Below are 18,495 nucleotides of genomic sequence, written 5' to 3'. Positions count from 1 at the left end.
GACCCAATCAAACATCTCTGGAGATACCTGAAAATAGCTGTGCAGCAACTCTCCCCATTCAACCCCACAGAGCTTTCGAGGATCTACAGAGAAGAATGGAAGAAACTCCCCAAATACAGGTGTGCCAAGCTTATAGCGTCATATCCAAGAAGACTCGGCTGTAATCGCTGCCAAAGGTGCTTCAACAAAGTACTGAGTAAATGGTCTAAATACTTATATAAATGTGATATTTCAGTTTTTAGTTTTTATACATTAGCAAAAATGTATAGCGACCTGTTTTTGCTTTGGCATTATTGGGTATTGTGTGTAGATATTTAATGCATTTAAGAATAAGGCTGTAACGTAACAAAATGTGGAAAAAGTCAAGGGGTCTGAATACTTTCCGAATGCTTTGTAGTTATGTTAATGATAGAGCACAATTTGTTCATACAAACGGCTGTGCATCTTACAAACGGCTGTGCATCTGTGGCGTACCACAGGGTTCGATAATTGGACCTTTGATATTCCTGATCTACTGTATATCAATGACCTAGCTACTGTGTCTTCTACCGTATCTCCCATTCTCTTTGCTGATGATACCAATTTGATTTTATCACACCATATTTCTATTCACCAATTAATGAAGCCAACTCAGTCATGAACACCTTTTCTGAATGGTTCCAGGTAAACAAATGATCTTTAAATGTAAAAAAATCTACCTTTTTTGCATTCACTCATGAGAATAAGATATTTTTAAATATTGTATAAAAAAAAAGAGCCAGAATCTCAATTGGTGGGAATAAAATTTAACAATTCACATCCACTAGATTCCTCTGTTCTAGTTGACGAAAAGTTATCCTTGAAAGATCCTATTCAATTTGTCTGCAGCAAAGTGATGCTGTTGTTATCATCAGAAAGATTAGCGGTTTCGTTCATCAGGCTTGCTTCCTAACTCTATACTATAGCTTAATTTACCGATATCTCATTTACTGTAGTATTGCCTGGGCCAGTACATATGCCTCCTTCCTACACAAATTACTCATCATACAAAAGACTAGCCACCTCTCTAATTACCTGGCTCCATCTGCACCTTTTGTTGAAGAAACTCAATATCTTGTCTATTTGTGATGTTAATGTATGCCAATTATGCACTTTCATCTACTTTCATGTACAAATACTCATACTTCCCAGACAGTTTACCTAAACCCTTCAATGGATTCTTCCAGGTTAATTCTGAAATCCATCTATTTGACACAAGACACTGCGATAACCTTCAGCCTCCCCACTGGCGCACCTCACATAGTCAATTTTCTAACAGATACAGAGGTACCATACTCTGGGATTCTTATCTTCACATTACCAAAACCTCATCATCCCTCAATAACTTCAAGCGAAGACTGGGGGTCAGCCTGGTGAACCAAACTACCCAATAGTCCCCTACCATGTATCCTATCTCTCTCTTTCTCACACACTCAATCAATCAAAACATGGTATACTGAGTATATAATATACAATTATAATTAATATGGTTTGTTTAACTGATTGAACTGATTCATCACAAGCCTTTGAGCTTACAACCTCACCTGCACACTTTTTTAAATTTGTATTGTCTGTACTGTTTTGTCTTTCACTTATTTGCTTTGGTGCAAATAATTACAACATACAACATAATACTTCATCCTTACAGTAGAACCAACCAAGCACCTCTCAATGAGACAGCTGGTGCCACTGCTATTTTATGAGTTGCTGGTCATTGATTATATCACACTAATGAGGTTTTCTCCACTGATGTATTGGGTTAGACAGCGTGCTGGCCCATAGACCTGATCACAACCACCCATTCCACTGTCTGTCCCCCACTCTAATAGAGGCCAACAGAGGCCAATATCATCGGGTCCTTCTCATAATTGGGTTTGATGAATCAGTCCCTCCCTCCTGATTAAAACCCCTAATGGTTCTGCCACCAGTTGGCCTCTGGGTGGTGGGGTCCTGTTATCATGTGAGCTCTTCACCATCATGGCCGACCTCCCTCATGACATAGGCTGTGTTATCAGGCCCTTCACCAGCAGATGGTGCTGTGGTACCACTTTGGTTGTCAGCTGTATTGAAGTGTTTTTGATGAGTCTTTTGCTACAAACACACCTCATGTATTTGTAGGTATTTGTCATGTGTTTGAGTCATGTGTTGTCGTCCTCTCCAGGCCCAGACTGTGCTCTGTCAGTACCATCCACAGAGTCTTATTGGGTGATGCCTAATGTCAAGCCCTTCGGACAGTCTCTGGGCAGGGCCTCCCATAAGACTGTGGTCCACGGGAAACTCATGTGGGTCGTTGGAGGATACACCTTCAACTACAGCTCCTTCCACATGGTGCTCAAGTAAGGCACTGACTGAAGAGAGGCCTGGAACGTCTGTCTGTCTGCCTGCCTGCCTGCCTGCCTGCCTGCCTGCCTGCCTTTCTCTTCATCTCTCTCTGTGTCTATTTACCTCCTATATATTTGTCTCTCTCCTTCCTGTCTTTTGCTCCAAACTCTCTGTCTCTCTCTCCTCTCGACTACTTCATCTCTCTTTGTCTCCCTTTACATGTAATATCTCTGTATCACTAATTTCTCCCTCCACTCTCTATCTATCTATTTGTTGAATGTTCCCAGGCCTGACTCTTTTTTTCCTCTCTGCAGTTATAATATGGAGAGCAGCACTTGGGATGTGGTGCCAATCAATAGTGGTCCTCTGCAGAGATATGGCCATTCTCTGGCTCTCTACCAGGTAAAGCAGCCAATGGTCACAGCCCACTATCAGGGTGGATGTGTTCCTTCCATCTAGCTTTCTGTCATCAACTGGTACCATACATCTATATACTGTAGGGTTCTCTCTCTGACTCTTTATGTTTCTCTGGGGTTTTCTCTCTCCTTCACACATAAACTGTGTACATTTTATATAGGGTTCTCTCTCTCTCTCTCTCTCTCTCTCTCTCTCTCTCTCTCTCTCTTTGCTTCTGGGTGTCGCTCGTCACTGTGTCTTCGTGTGGTAGGCCGTTCTATCGTTCTCCTTGTTTCCTTATTGTTGGGTGCACCGTTCCATATCATTCTTTTTTCTTTTTTCTCCGCTTTTTTTATTCTCTCTCTCTCTCTCTCTCTCTCTCTCTCTCTCTCTCTCTCTCTCTCTCTCTCTCTCTCTCTCTCTGTGTGTGTGTTGGGTGAGGGAGCTAAGAGGATTGCCTCCCTGGGTCTGAGTAGAGATAACATTGCAGTAAGATTTATGTGGGGACCTCAGGGTTTGTCAGAGAGCAGAAGGGCTGCAGGCTTTGCTTCGGCTAACTGACACGTTGTCTCACTAGGGGAAACAAGCATGACCACGTTTAAAAGGCCTGCTCTGCCTCTTCTCCTCTTGAAACTATAGGAGTCTGTCTGAATGACCCTCCCTGGTAAATAGAAAGGCTGCCTCTGGCATGTATGTGTGACATTAAACTCTTCCTTTACTACTAAACTTGATTTTATATTTGATGTCTTACTATGATTGCTGACTTAAGGCGATTCAGCTTTGCTTACGTGAGTTGATTGGAAGTAGTATTTACAGTTCAAAGGTTATGGCTAGACAGGCTGAGAAGTTTATTTTGGAACGACATTACTTGCAGTTTAGAATGCTTTAAAATGGTACCTCTAAGGAAGACCTCACAAATTGTTTCGTCGTTAAAAAAAACTGCACATGCTAAAGGTTCCACATACAAACATACTTCCACTTACTGTTTTAGAACTAGCCTAAGCTGCAGTCTGTGTTTGGGACAGAGGTTGATATTTTTATTGTAGAGTAAAACAGCCATGAGTTCAGACAGAGGAAGATGCGAAGCGAGAGAGATGACTGGGCCCAAAATCTGTCTTCTCCAGCAAGTGGCATTCTTTCAGTTTTTTCCGCTTACCAAGCGTGGAATTTTTGTATGGAGGTCAATGAGAAGACATGTTATGGCTTATTTGATTGAATAGAAGTTACGTACTGATTATGTTGTTACGAGTGTGCTGATGGAATGGACTAAATAGGAAGTAGGAATGGACTAAATATATTTGTGTGTTCACCCATCTACACACAATGCCCCATCATGGAAAAGTGAGAACATGTTTTTAGAAATTTCTGAAAATGTATTGGAAAAAAACAATATAAATATCTCATTGACATAAGTATCCCTGAGTCAATCATTTGTTGAATCACCTTTGGTTGCGATTACAGCTGTGAGTCTTTCCACACCTGGATTGTGCAACATTTGCCCATTATTCTTTAAAAGCAACTCCAGTAAAGATTTGGCCTTTTGTTTTAGGTTATTAACCTGCTGAAAGGTGAATTAATCTCCCAGTGTCTGGTGGAAAGCATATTTTTTATTCTGTCACTCTGTCAATTAGGTTAGTATTGTGGAGTAACTACAATGTTGTTGATCCATCCTGTTTTCTCCTATCACAGCCATTAAACTCTGTAATTGTTTTAAAGTCACCATTGGCCTCATGGTGAAATCCCTGAGCGTTTTCCTTCCTCTCCAGCAACTGAGTTAGGAAGGACGTCTGTATCTTTGTAGTAACTGGGTGTATTGATACACCATCCAAAGTCTAATGAATAACTTCACCAACAACTTCACCATCAAAGGGATATTCATTGTCTGTTTTTTGTTATTGGTAGATTAGTAAAGAAAACAACATGTGCCCTTCTTTGCAAGGCATTGGAAAGCCTACCTGGTCTTTGTGGTTGAATCTGTGTTTGAAATTCACTGCTCGACTGAGGTACCTTACAGATAATTGTACACTCAGAGGCCAGTTTATTAGGTACAACAACCCGTTCACAAAATTGGATCGCTCCTATAGACAGTGAGTCACATGGCCGTGACTTGTTATATAAAGCAGGCAGATGGGCATTGAGGCTTTCAGTTACTGTTCGATTGAACATTAGAATAGGCTAAATGAGTGGTACCTGAGCGTGGTATGACTAGGGCTATCGCGGTGACCGTATTATCGCCACACCGGCAGTCACGAGTCATGACCGCAGTCAAATTCTCTGTGACCATTGGTCACGGTAATCCTATCCAAAACTGTGCAAATGAATGGCGCTGATGGGTAGACTACCATACTTGCTAACGGCCCCCGCTAATGGCCTGGTACTCAGTGCTCTCTGGTATTAGAATAATATGAATGATGAGGACAAATGGTGATGGGAGTTAGAGCTCCCATTCCAAAAGGTACACAGGAAAGCCCCGTACCCAATATGCATGAATTCATTTTTAAAACCCCTTTTGAAAGTACCTAAAGAACAACCGGTCGGATCCCCGTGAGGGAAGAGCTGAAAAGCCAATTGATTTTGCTACTTTATTCAATTGGAGCCAGAAAGAGAGAGTGAGAGAGAGAGGCACAGAGGGAGCATCTGTAGGTTATTAGGGAGTGGAGGCATAGCGGTGTCGGTGTGTACCTGTTGGCTTTATTTACAAATACATAAATAATGGATACTATTCTGATAGTGTCGGCTATATTACATTGATTTATAAGACTTTTTTAAATGTAGATGTGCCGAAGCCGCACATCATCAGCTTATATAGAAGTCCGGAGATGATAAACATGTTGATGTTAATTAACGGTCAATTACCATGAGACCGGCAGTCATTTGCGTGACAATTACCAGCTGACCAAATGTCATGACTGCCTCACCGTAGGTATGATTGTTGGTGCCAGGCACGCCGTATCTAGTAGCTCAGAAACGGCTGCCTCACAAATGATCGAAATAACAGGCTACTTTGACACTGACAAACTAAGAATCTGAGATCAATAAAAACGACCTTGTCTTGAATCCATCAATAACCTTGGCCCAGGTGTGTGGAGACACACATATTATAGTCCTAGAAAAGCTTTTCCGGGTTCACTGACTCACCCAACGGTGCCAGCTCACTCACCGGCGGTGGCCGATGCGCTCGTGCCAAAAGCTTATCTCTCTTGTTTTACTTTGTAAAACAATGCTGTTCGCTCAATAGGCCTATTTGGAAGTTGATAACTTGGTAGTCTACAGACAGATTAGTCTTCCTGTTTTCCCGCAATTGTATTTGAAATATTGTACTGTAATGGGCAAATATTGTACAATCCAGGTGTGCAAATCTCTTACCCAAAATCACCGTCAAAGTATTGACTCTGTTGTGAATACTATTTCTGGATTTGTGCAAACATTTCTAAAAGCATATTTTCACTTTGTCATTATTGGTTATTGTGTGTAGATGGTTGAGAAAGAACATATATTTGATCCATTTTGAATTCAGGCTGTAACACAACATTTGGAATATGTAAAGGGGTATGACTACTTCTTGAAAGCTAGCTTCTTGAAAGCTATGTGTGTGAGTGTGTGCATGCATGTGTGGACAGTCATGGCTGTGTGCCCACTTTTTCACCATACCCCTATCTTTCACATGTTCCATTTATGTGCTTGCTTTGAACACACTTAGCCCATCAAGTGTTCCTTTACTAGTCACAATGGTGTACCTGCACCACTGGTGTCTCCAGGTGTCAATTCAACAAAAACAGAAAACCTTCCGGGAAACGGAGGAAGAGCCCTGTTTGACTGCTGTTCTTCAGCCACCGGCTCCACATATGGAAAGGAGCAATCCACAATTAGCATATAAATGGACACCTACATTAAAGAGATTTTAAATGTAATCCTTATGCTGAGCTAGTGCAGCACAGAAATCAAGCCATCAAACCTGGAGTCTAGAGACAGGAACATGAGAAAATAGACTTTCAGAGTCAGGGAGAAGAGCATGTGTGGGAGTGACCATGCATGTTGTTGTTTATACATACATACACACACCACACAAACGCGCACACACACACACACACACCCCTACTCTCTCCCCTCCATACACACCATCCCCCTCACGTCTATAATTCAAGTGTCCTCCATCTACCCTGAAATATGTAATTCTTTTCTATCTCCCCTCTAAGGATTGAGAGATTACCGTAAGCATCTGTCGCTGCTAGGAATATAGGCCGTCGCTCTTGCCCATTATCGATTTTATAGTACCGACCGAAGCAATAGCTGGTCATTACGCGTGCATTCAGATCATATCGTTTATATAACATCCCCTGCTTGGCATTCACATTTTGTATTCACAAATAAAAAATGTCACCTTCAATAAAAGTCCCCACTTTGTCGGAAATCGAGCTTCCGAGGGAGGCGTGGTAGAAACAGAAGCGTGGGGATTGCTGCTCAGCTGGTGATGCAGTGGTTAAACCCCCCTCCAGCCGGATGTGATTACTAATTGTGTGTTGGAGTGTGTGTTTGGCTGTGTGTTTTGTGCACTCCTCTTCCTCCCCCCCTGCTTCTACTACAGGACTCAGACCATGCGTGTGTGAGAGAGTAATCTCTCCTGGACAGAGGCATGTAAAATGAATGGTATTAGCCTCTGTCAACAGGCTGTGGGAATGCGACGACTAACGAGAAACTTTGTTCCGGTACGCTGATTCTTCGGCACTGATCATTTGGACAAATCACGATTTCGCAGGTGCTCGCATCTTTCGAGTTTTGGAAGGGGAGGGGACGTTTGGCTCATAGACTAGCCTGAAACTTGCATAGTATCTTTCTCCTCACATCTCTCCCCAGAACTTACTTAAGCATTTTACGCAATTATGCAAGATTTTAGTTCTGGGTTTCCGAGATTAGTGAAACATGATTCAGGTGGGTGCTGCAGTGCGTGCTGAGGTCATTTAGAAGTAAGAGAGATGCAGATTTCCTTGACAGAAAATACATTGAGGCGCTTAAGGCTGTTGGTTCCCTGGAGGGATGTGTTTGTGGCCAGGGATACGGTATAATTGGTCCCGTGCTGTGTAGCAACACAGTGTGTCACCTGTGCTAGGATGTTCCCTTCTTTGTTTCTGTAAGGGTGGAGCTCCTCTAGGTTGACTGTACCGTACACTATGTTGCTTTATATTTAGGAAATGGAGAGTTGCAGTAGAGTAGTAGTCTGCACTGTAAAAACAGGATGCCATAGCATGTATGACTGTATTGCTATCTTAGATCACTGCAATGGCTGTAGTAGGTTTTTAGTAGCATATACTCTAAAAGGCTTTATGCAACTATCAGGTTAAGGTAGTTGATTGTTACCTGTAGTATCAGGTGATTCAGTGGTTGACTGCAGTGTAAGGCTATAGCAGCAGTCTTTCTTATTGATTGTTGGTGTTCACGGTGCAACGTAGCTATACCGTGTGTGTGTGTGTGGGGGGGGGGGGGGGGTGTATTTGGGGTCCAGCTCCCACTCTGGCAGAGCTGATACACACTATGGAGAAGCTCAAGGTCCTGCAGCTCAATTACACACACACACACACACACACACACACACACACACACACACACACACACACACACACACACCTGTCTCTTATACACATCTAGATGTGTATAAGAGACAGCACACACACACACACACACACACACACACACACACACACACACACACACACACACACTGCCTCGCCTTCTTCACATACTGAACACAAGCATGCACAGAGCAGACATATTGTCGAGGGCAGTCGGTGATAGAAACCCCTTTAATCTAGTCTGTCTTTACAAATATAAACACAATCTCTAACACATATTCTCTGTCATCTCATGTCTCTGATGTTTTCCCCCCTCCTCAGGACGACATCTACATGTATGGGGGGAAGCTGGAGGCCGGTTCAGGCAACGTGACAGATGAGCTGTGGGTCTTTAACATCCCTAGTCGAACTTGGTCCCTGAGGACCCCGAGCAGTCTGGTCCAGGGACAGCCCTACGCCGTGGAGGGACACTCCGCCCACCTGACTGAGCTGACCAATGGGGACCTGGTGATGGTGGTCATCTTCGGCTACTCACCCGTCTACAGCTACATCAGCAAAGTGCAGGAGTACAACATCAGTAGGTCCAAGAATGGAGAGATGGATGTATGGATGGATGAATCAAATGAACGAGTGAATGAAGTCTGTCCAGCCACATACTGTCTCCCTCCATCTATCCATCTATCCATCCATTGATCTCTCTTGTCTGTCTTCTTAACCAATTGATTTGTTTCAGTCTGACGTTAATCAATCAGTCCACTAGCCCACTGCTGAGTCCACCCTCCATTAGCCTGCTATATATCTGAGCCAAGAGAATCAGAGAATTGGGTTGTTAAGTGGGGTTAACAGCCATGATGAATAATCCCCATGAATGATTTCAGATTTACATCCCACATGTACCCGATGGCAGATTTCGGAGCGTTCCAAAATAGGCAAGGAGACAGCAACATTCTCAGATGACCTCAACAATGTTGTATTCATTTCCTGGTGCTCAACGATTAATACATTGTTGTTGGGGTCATCTTTGGGTGTTGCTGTCACTCATCTATTTATGGAAGGCTCAGGATCTTTAATGTTTACCCAGATAACTCTCTTTTCCCATTAAAAAACTTTTGTAGCACCATTACCTGCATAGTACTCTGTGGCAGTCTTATTCTTATGATGGTAAGTACACTTACTGTCTATATACAGACATGTATACACCCACAGTATCTTTAACTTTATCATTTTTTGTAAGATTTAATTAGATATTTTATTAACAATACACAACATACACATACAAATGACAACATCATACAAACATCAACTACATCACACCTGCCCAGACCCACTAGCACACACCCCCATCTCCAGCGTGCGCATCACTTTCCTCCACAACGGAACCATTTTGTTTCTCTCCGTAGCCCATGCACTTTCAATATTTAAATAATAAATCATTCGATTTTTGTTCCATTGTGCTAATGATGGCGGATGATTGATTTCCACGTTTTTATTATAAGTTTTTTCAAGACGATTGATAAGTAGAGAATCGTCTAACCAATCGGTTGTCTCACTACACCCCCGTATGCCATGTCTCCAAATACTTAGACAGACGGATTAAACGTATGTTGACATTGTAACTACTTCTGACAACCAACTTTCTAGCTCCGCCCACAACTTCCGGACTTTATAGCATTCCCAGAAAGTATGGATTATTGAGTCATTATTAGTTTTACACTTTTAAGACATGACTCTGCTGTTGTGCTGTAGAATTTGTGAATGTTGTCTCTTGTATAATAAATTATATACATTAGCTTATAGTGGATTAAGCTTACATTTCCGTTAACTGTAATTTTGTTAGTTATGCTCAAACTTTCCCTCCATCGTGTGCCAGCATCAGTTATTTTTAAGTCTTGGTTAGTTTATATTAGTTTATATTATTTTCTAAGAGATTGTCAGTTGGATATGCCCTCTGCAAGGTTTTGTAGTTCTTCCCTATCATATGAACATCCTTTTCTGACTCAAATAAGGTTATCCTCTTGACTGCATTAGAGTCAAGGTCCTTTGACCAGAGCTAGTGACCACTGTGGAACGCCTAGGTTTTCATACCAGCAGATGGCGCTAAGCTACAGTGTTTTGAGGAGTAACAATCAGGTGAATGCCTGCATTACAAATCATTTCAGCCTATAGGAGACTCAAAGGCTGGACTGGGCTCACTGCAGCCCAGTCTAGTCACATTAAAGCCTGTGGAGAGAGTTTAAGAGGGAGGGAGGGGACATCCAATAGCACACAAAAAACACCTGATGGCTCTCTGGTCATTAAGAGGAGGTGGCACCTAGGCAAGACCTTCTAGGAGAAGACGATAATTAATGTGCCTGAGTTCTACTGGAAACTCACGTTATTACCTCCCTCTCTCCCTGCCCCTCATCTCTCTCCCCTCCCCTCACCTCTCCCTCCCTCATATATCTCTCCCCTATCCTTCCCTCTCCATCTCAAACTAGTCCCCCCCCCCCTCTCAAACAGTTTTTTTTCCTATAATTAGTTTTATTTAGAGCACTATGGATATTGTGATATTTCATCAAATTTAGAGAGTTGAGTGTCACCATTTAGAAAATTGAGTCTACCTTTTAGGTGACTTACTATGAGTGAAAGGAAGAAGGAAATAGTTTGTAAAAAAGAGCTCACCTGACAAACTGTCAGTAAACTGTTTGACCTCCCCCCATTATCTACTTTTCACTTTCTCTATTTCCCTTCACTTGTGGGAGTTGGGAGGTCTGCTTCTCGGTGTATCACATGCTCCGTGGCCTCCCCCTCTCTCCAGCTCTCCCTCCATCTGTCACAAGGGGACTTGAAGTACATGGTGGAGCAGCCTGCTGGCTTGGTCTGGCTCCCAGAGTCAGCCTTTTACACACACTCTCATTTGACACACCCAGGCACGCACACTCACGAGCATGAACGCTTATTATACCGTATGTCTCAAAGCTGATCCAATCATGTTTGCCCACTCACACTAAGATGCACTTCTCTTCTTCCTCTCTGTCACACAGGGACAAACTCCTGGCAGGTCCCTGAGACCAACGGGGCCATCGTCCAGGGTGGCTATGGCCACAGCAGTGTGTATGACAGCTCCGGCAGGTGTGTGTACATCCACGGGGGCTACAAGGCCCTGCCTGCCAACAAGTATGGCCTGGTGGACGAGCTGTATCGCTATGAGGTGCAGACCCGGACCTGGTGAGTGCTATTAGGTTAGCAGAAAGTGTCTCTGTCTGTCAGCCTGTCTGCCTGACTCTCTGTCTGTCTGGCTCTCTGTCTGTCTGTCTCTCTGTGTTTGTGCTTGTATCAGCAGCTGCATATTCACTTGAAAGTTCACAAGCTGTATCAATTTACAAGTCCTGACAACAATGTGTGTAAAATAAGCCTATTTTCCCAAGTGCCCCAGTAGCAAAATGCATTTATTTGCTAAATGTCGAGTGTACAGACGTTTGGCGTCTTACATTAGGTAGATGTTTAACACAGAGATGCTTGTTCTGCCTGTGTTCAGACACTGTGTCTAGACGCTCAGTGCTGGACAGCTGAAAGGCAGATTTGTCAAAGCACACTAATGCAATAGTCAGCATTGTGTTGCGAGGAGGTACTCATTATGTCCACATACCTAGACACTCAGTGCCAAACACATGAGCATACAGCGCATACTGGAAAGATACAGAAGGATGAGCTAGAAAGATTCACAGTGAAGCAGAGATTGTATACACAGTGTGATATGAAAGGAGGCCTCCGCTGAACCTTGACGGATTGATGGGCGACAGGGGAGGGTACACCCTTTCAATCTCCCCCCTCTCTCTCACTGTCTCTCTGTTTCCCATCATCCAGACTGTCACATATCCCTTGGGTTTGACAGTGACCAGTGTCTGTCTGCATGGCCGGTGTCTGTCTGTCTCTGTTGATCCTCAACTGGAGTTCTGTCTGTCTGCCTTTCATGTCTGATGTCAGTTGTCTATTCACTGGTAACTTATTGAGGCAGTTGATGTGCCCTCTTGCCAAAGCTTGCTGACACATAGCACACAGTTTATTGCAATCGGTCCATTTATTTACAGTCGGTAGGTTGAATATACACTGAAGCTACTTTTCAAACCCTCTCAGAACTATGAAGTCTGTAAACCCCTACATACTCTATCTGTATCTATGGATAGTACAGTTGACGCTTAGGCAGACGGTGGGGACTGTGCACTTTGACCCTAGCAGAGGAGATGGGAGAGGATGAAATATTCCTGTAGAGTTTTGTGTGTGTGTGTGTGTCCATGGTGCCACATTATGGATGACGTCTGTCTGGGTATTTGACCTGGCCTATGGAGAGTGACCTTCAGACCAACTGTTCACTTGCATAAGCCACATGACCCAGACTGGCCCACACACTGCTGTAATCAACACCCAGGGATGGGCACGCACGCACGCACACACTCATGCATGCACACACATGCATGCTCATAATTGACACATTAACACATTAGCATTGTGTGTGTGTGTGTGTGTGTGTGTGTGTGTNTGTGTGTGTGTGTGTGTGTGTGTGTGTGTGTGTGTGTGTGTGTGTGTGTGTGTGTGTGTGTGTGTTGACAGGATGATCCTGAGAGAGAGTGGTCTGGCACGGTACCTCCACACTGCAGTGCTGAGCAATGGGGCTCTGCTGGTGTTTGGAGGAAACACCCACAACGACACATCCCTTAGTAATGGAGCCAAGTGCTTCTCGGCTGACTTCCTGGCCTACGACATAGGTAAGGACCAATCATATGCATTCAGACAAATCATAGGTAACAACCATCCCCTCCTCAACTGTTTTTGGTATGATGCAATCCTCATGTTTTGAACTGACTATATTTGACACCTTTGTGCTGAAAATATAAGTTACCGGTTTCAACCTCGTATGGTACAGGTATAAATGTTACATACTCAATACATATACATAGTTAAGTATAAACAAACTCCAACCCCCTACCATACAATACCACACATTCCTCCATGCAGACATCATACATGTGATCTTCATTGTCACCAGCATGCGCCCACCCACCCACTCCCATCAGAGTTGACCCCTGACCCCTAAAGCCACAGTTGTCATTTGTCATTTTCCACTGTTAGTCGCCTCCCAGGCCTGGACCCACACAGATCACACAGTGAGTGTAACCAAAGAAGAACTGGCAGGTGACATTCTGCAGCCTTAGAGAAAGTGTGTTCACTGACCTTTGACCTCAACAAACAACAGCATTAGCCTTAGGCTGTTATGAAAGTTAAGTGGAAGTGTAAAGCTAAGATACCTTTCCATAGGGGTGAATGCACAGCCCCAATTGCCTGAGATAGAAGATCACGTTCTGTTGTAACAGTGACTGTAGACATCCTTTAAAAAGTGGAACTAGCTCTAAACCAAAAGCTAGTCATAACCATTCATGATTAGGGCTGTGGCGGTAATGCCATTTTGTCAGCCGGTTATTGTCATGCAAATGGCTGCCGGTTTCACGGTAATTGACCTTAAATTAACATAAAACCGTTCAGCATCTCCAGGCCTCCACACATACAAGCCACTGATGCACGCCTTTGGAACATCTACATTTCTTTTAAAGTAAAAAAATTAATTGTATAAAATGCACAATAAATCCATTATTTATTTTAGACCGGTCTAAAGAAACATTATGATATGAAGAAAATGTATTTCAGAAGAACCAAATGTGAGTCTGCCTACTATATGTTATTTGGCTACGCCTCATGCCATTAGCTAGTTCATTTAGCAGACAAGATATGCTTATGAGTCCCGTGCCATTATTTTATACTGTATGATTTTATTGTAAGAATAATATAATTGAACTTCGCTGAATAAAATAGAAAAAGGATATTTTTCTCATTCCCGAGTGAGTGCGCATATGAAGTGGCTATGTTGAATGTCAAAGTGGTCGTTTGAAACAGGTCATACACACTAGATTTAGAGTTATTTGGTCAATTTAGTTGTGAAACCTTAGAATGTCTTAGAAAGCAAAACTTAAATGGGCTGCATGATGCGACTATAGCTAATGACTATTTGAAAAAGTCACACACAAAAAAAATGTTAAAGGTAGTCGCAGCGTCGTCCAGGTTAATGGAGGGTTTGACCGGGGGCTTTACTTGACTCATCACGCTCTAGCGACTCCTTGTGGAGGACCGGGTGCATGCAGGCTGACTTTGGTTATCAGTTGAACAGTGTTTCCTCCGACACATTGGTGCAGCTGGCTTCAGGGTTAAGCGGGCGGGTGTTAAGAAGCGCGGCTTGGCGGGTCATGTTTCTGGAGAATGCATGACTCGACCTTCGCCTCTCCCGAGCCCGTTGGGGAGTTGTAACAATGAGACAAATTTGGGAGAAAAAAGGGGGTAGAAATTACAATATAAATAAATACAAATAAAGCTTGCGCTCTGTTCCTTGGCTCAGGCGGCACACCCTGTTCTTTCATCCAGTGATCATATTTTCTCCCATCAGACTATTCTCAATTTAATATTGTCTTTATTAATATGTACAATTTGTTTCGATTTAGAATGGCCCATTATCAAATGGATAGGAGCAGGGGAAAAAATACATTAAATTAAATCATGCCAGGTAGGCTACTCTGGTTTTATAGGGGAGCAGAAATAGGCCTAAATAAAGTAGCATCTGGGATCCTCATATTTTTAGTGGCAACCGTCAAAACTCTTCTTTCACACAGGATTGCATATAGAAATGTCTGGGCTTATAAGAAGAGTTATTTCACTCACATATTCCACCCAAACTCTGTATTGCCATGGGCTCTCCAACCATGTTTCTGCAGCTACACAGCACCTAATTTGGGAAACCAAGTGAAATGTGTTCGGGAACATCGATGGTAACATGTTTTCATAACAAAACGTACTGTATATGGATGTTCTACATGCAGCGTCTTAAACGTTTTGAATGAATCATCACCTTAGAAAGCGCTGTCCAATTCGTTGCCTTTGAAACAACATCCACAATGACCATGTTTTCTACTCAGTTTCAACCTGTTGTTGAACTTCTTTCTTCAAATTGATCGATCACAGTGAGGTCAAAACATTTAGCCTAACGATGAGTTTTAAAAGCATGATGCTGTTTTGATGATATGTGTTTGATGTGATTTTCCATTGCATTTGCATTGATATCAGAGTGGTAAGAGGGACAATAGAGCCCTGAGTACCAGTCCATTAGTGACCTGATGGTCGTTAGTGAGTTGTGTACCACCAACGCATGTCCAGAGTGCATAAAAGGAGGTTACCGTGACTCAACTGTCACGTGGAATTTGACTGTGGTCATGACTGCCGGTTTGACGGTAATACGGTCACTGCAACAGCCCTACTCATGATAGATTATTCATTACCCCCTGGTCAAATAAAGTTATTTTGCCCTCTTTGGAGTTAGTAAGCTTTCCTCTGCAAGATATAAAAGGGCGGTTTAGTACTAAAGGTTTAGAGTTATGTGTGTGTGTGTACATGTGCGTACCTTCCTGTGTGTGTGTGTGTTTGGACTACCTGGGGTTTTACTCGAGATCTCGGGATGTGAGTTACAGCTCACCTTTCGGTGCTGACAGTAATACAGTGGGGATCATTAACACCCCATAAAGAGCTGCAGAATGGGAGCCGGCCAGATGGCGTCTGCTCTTTTATGAATATTTGTTTTGAATACAGTGACTCTGCAGGGGCATTACAGGACATTCTGAGCACAGGGAGGGAGGCAAGGGAGGAGGAGAGGGATGCGTCCTCAAATCTCTACAGCCAGCCCTTCCTTGACTCTGTTCACCAGCCACCCTTCACAAGTTTTACTGCACTGAGAGAGGAGGGGAGGGTTGATGGAGAATTAAAGTAGAGCGACGGAGTCAAAATAAAGAGCAAGATTGGGACTAGCGAGAGAGAAAGAGGAGACAACATTAAGTCAATGAGTCATTAAGGTAGTACATGTAGCAATACATTCAAAGAAAGAAAATACATTAAAGCGGAATGTTTATCCGCTAATTAGAAGATGTAGCAAATCCAGATAAGGACAAGATATTTGAAGAACTTGACTCTGGAGAAGCCTTCTCCAGCAGTCATGGAGGGTCACTGCTCAACTTTCATTCTTAGTCATTTAAATAGCCAGTCCAATCACCTTGAGTAGGCCACTCCCAATGGATAAAAAGTCCAATGTCACTTTTATAATCCGAAAGCAACTGATTGTTTTATGTTCAAGGTGTTAGGCTAGACTGATGCTTGGCTTGGGGAATGTGCTCTAGACTCTTCACTCAAGCCCAGGCAAAACCAATCTCTGTGATTGGAGCTCTGTTATATAGGCCAGTGTTTGGCCAGACATGGCCTCTTGGCGACCTGTCATTCATTATAGTCCCTGAGGACTGGGTTGTCACTGGACATTGTTGACTCATTTCATTATAGAGCCAAATTAACAATCTCCATTATCAGCCTCTTATAGAGAGAACAGGTTTGTGGAAGGCATTTTCCCTCTATTGCTTTTATAATAATGGAGCAAGTTTGCTTATAAAACATGCCTGAACCTACTATAGACCAAAACATAGCTATAGTGAAGGATGCTTCTTACTCAAGTATAGCTGAAAGACATTGTAGCCTACTACAGTACATATGAGATGTGTCAACAGGTTTCTCTAGTTGAATGTGTTAAAAGTCTCATTTATTAGTTAATGGACTGATATGACTTCCTCTCGTCTCCGCTCGTCTCTCTGTGAGCTAATTAATTAGTTCCACCTGTGGAAGAGGCCTCTCTCTACCGCTCCCTCTCTCTATCGGCCCCGCCACGCACGCTGAGAGACGGTTTTAAGCGCTAATTTGTTTTTGTTTTTCTCTGCTAACCTTGGAGGGGGAGAGCGTTATTAGCTTTTTGTGTTTTTCTTCTTCGAGAGATTTAATTCAGGTCGACACAGATGGCAGTTTTAATTTGCGTTTAATCCCCCCCCCCCTCATTACCCCATCTTCATACTTCTAATTAGATTTGGGGGAAATGAACTCTAATTAAAAATGTTTGTCCCCACACCCCCTGAAAGGCAACTGGCAGCGCCGTCTTCAACAAGAGTGACCTGTTTATATTGGAGCTCCAGACAGTGTCTCTCAAAGCAGCCCCCGAACACAAACACACATTTCATTAAGTTTGCCATTTGAATGAGTTTGATTTCCCCATCACTCTCGACTCAGATTTGCAGATTTGGTCTGCTGATTCTCCTGTCATCTCCCCCTGTCTACGTGTACATTATTCATGGTTCCTCTGCCAATATCCTGGGAGGAAATGAAATAGGGGGACCGTTGTGATAAGTATCAGTGAGTTTCATTATAGAGAGTCATCTCCAGCCATCTCCAGTACACCTCAGGTGGTTGGAAGACCCAATGGGCTGTCTGTCAGTGCATGTCTGGGGTATGGATTCACTCTAGCTCCAGGCTTCAGGATAGGTAGTAGGCCTCAGATAGTGCTAACGTCAGGATTCCAATTTAACTACTGGTGGTCTGTCACAAATACTTATTTTGGTCTGTCCCTTTAGCCACTGCATCACCTATGCACATCTCTATCTTATGCGACTTTCAAAAAGTACTGTATGTCTGAGTCTGACCAGCTGAGAGAGAGTGTTAGAATGATTGACGTTTAAACGCGATCACACCATGACCCTGTCAGAGAGCAACTTGGTTTTTAGGAAGGGATTACATCGCCTTCTGATCTGGACTGGTGTTGTTGACTTGTCTTTCCCTTTAAACACGGTCCCAATTAGCCAAGCACTTGCGTGGTCGTTTGCAACCTGGCTGCACAATTAACTCCCAAGCACAGTTTATATTGGACAACTAATCTGGGTAAATGGCACATTTACATATTAATGCAATAGTGGACGTGTGGGTTGTAAAGCATCAGAAAGCTGTAAAATGAAATGCTAAAATACACAATCGTGATTGCTCTTAGAGCCATTACTCTGAACCACAGCCTAGAATCCCCAACAGACAAGATCAATGGATGGTTAAACTGGTTTGTGAAGTCATATTCAGAGGCAGCCACATAATAAACAATTCAAAGACATTATGTTAAGAGGTTGGCGTTTATACTCTCCGAGGATCCCACTAACAGCGAGGAAACTGAACGTTGTCTCTCTCAATTTAACATGATTTGGCTCGTGATATTAACAAAGTGAAGAAACCGGCTTTGCCTACTATCATTTTCTCTCTGTTATTA

General features: G+C 43.0%; 1 protein-coding gene across 1 annotated transcript in view; it reads left to right on the top strand.

The window, feature by feature from the left end:
• LOC111977709 (attractin-like protein 1) overlaps positions 1 to 18,495 on the top strand; it is a 341,451-nt gene that overhangs the window by 84,127 nt on the left and 238,829 nt on the right. The window contains 5 exon segments of the mRNA XM_070448549.1: positions 2,180 to 2,354; positions 2,655 to 2,742; positions 8,625 to 8,880; positions 11,327 to 11,510; positions 12,894 to 13,048. Coding sequence (XP_070304650.1) covers positions 2,180 to 2,354; positions 2,655 to 2,742; positions 8,625 to 8,880; positions 11,327 to 11,510; positions 12,894 to 13,048 — 858 coding nt within the window.

This window comes from Salvelinus sp. IW2-2015, linkage group LG18 (assembly GCF_002910315.2).
Source record: "Salvelinus sp. IW2-2015 linkage group LG18, ASM291031v2, whole genome shotgun sequence".
In the NCBI taxonomy this organism is placed as follows: Eukaryota; Metazoa; Chordata; class Actinopteri; order Salmoniformes; family Salmonidae; genus Salvelinus; species Salvelinus sp. IW2-2015.
This window is presented reverse-complemented; position numbering and strand designations above follow the sequence as displayed.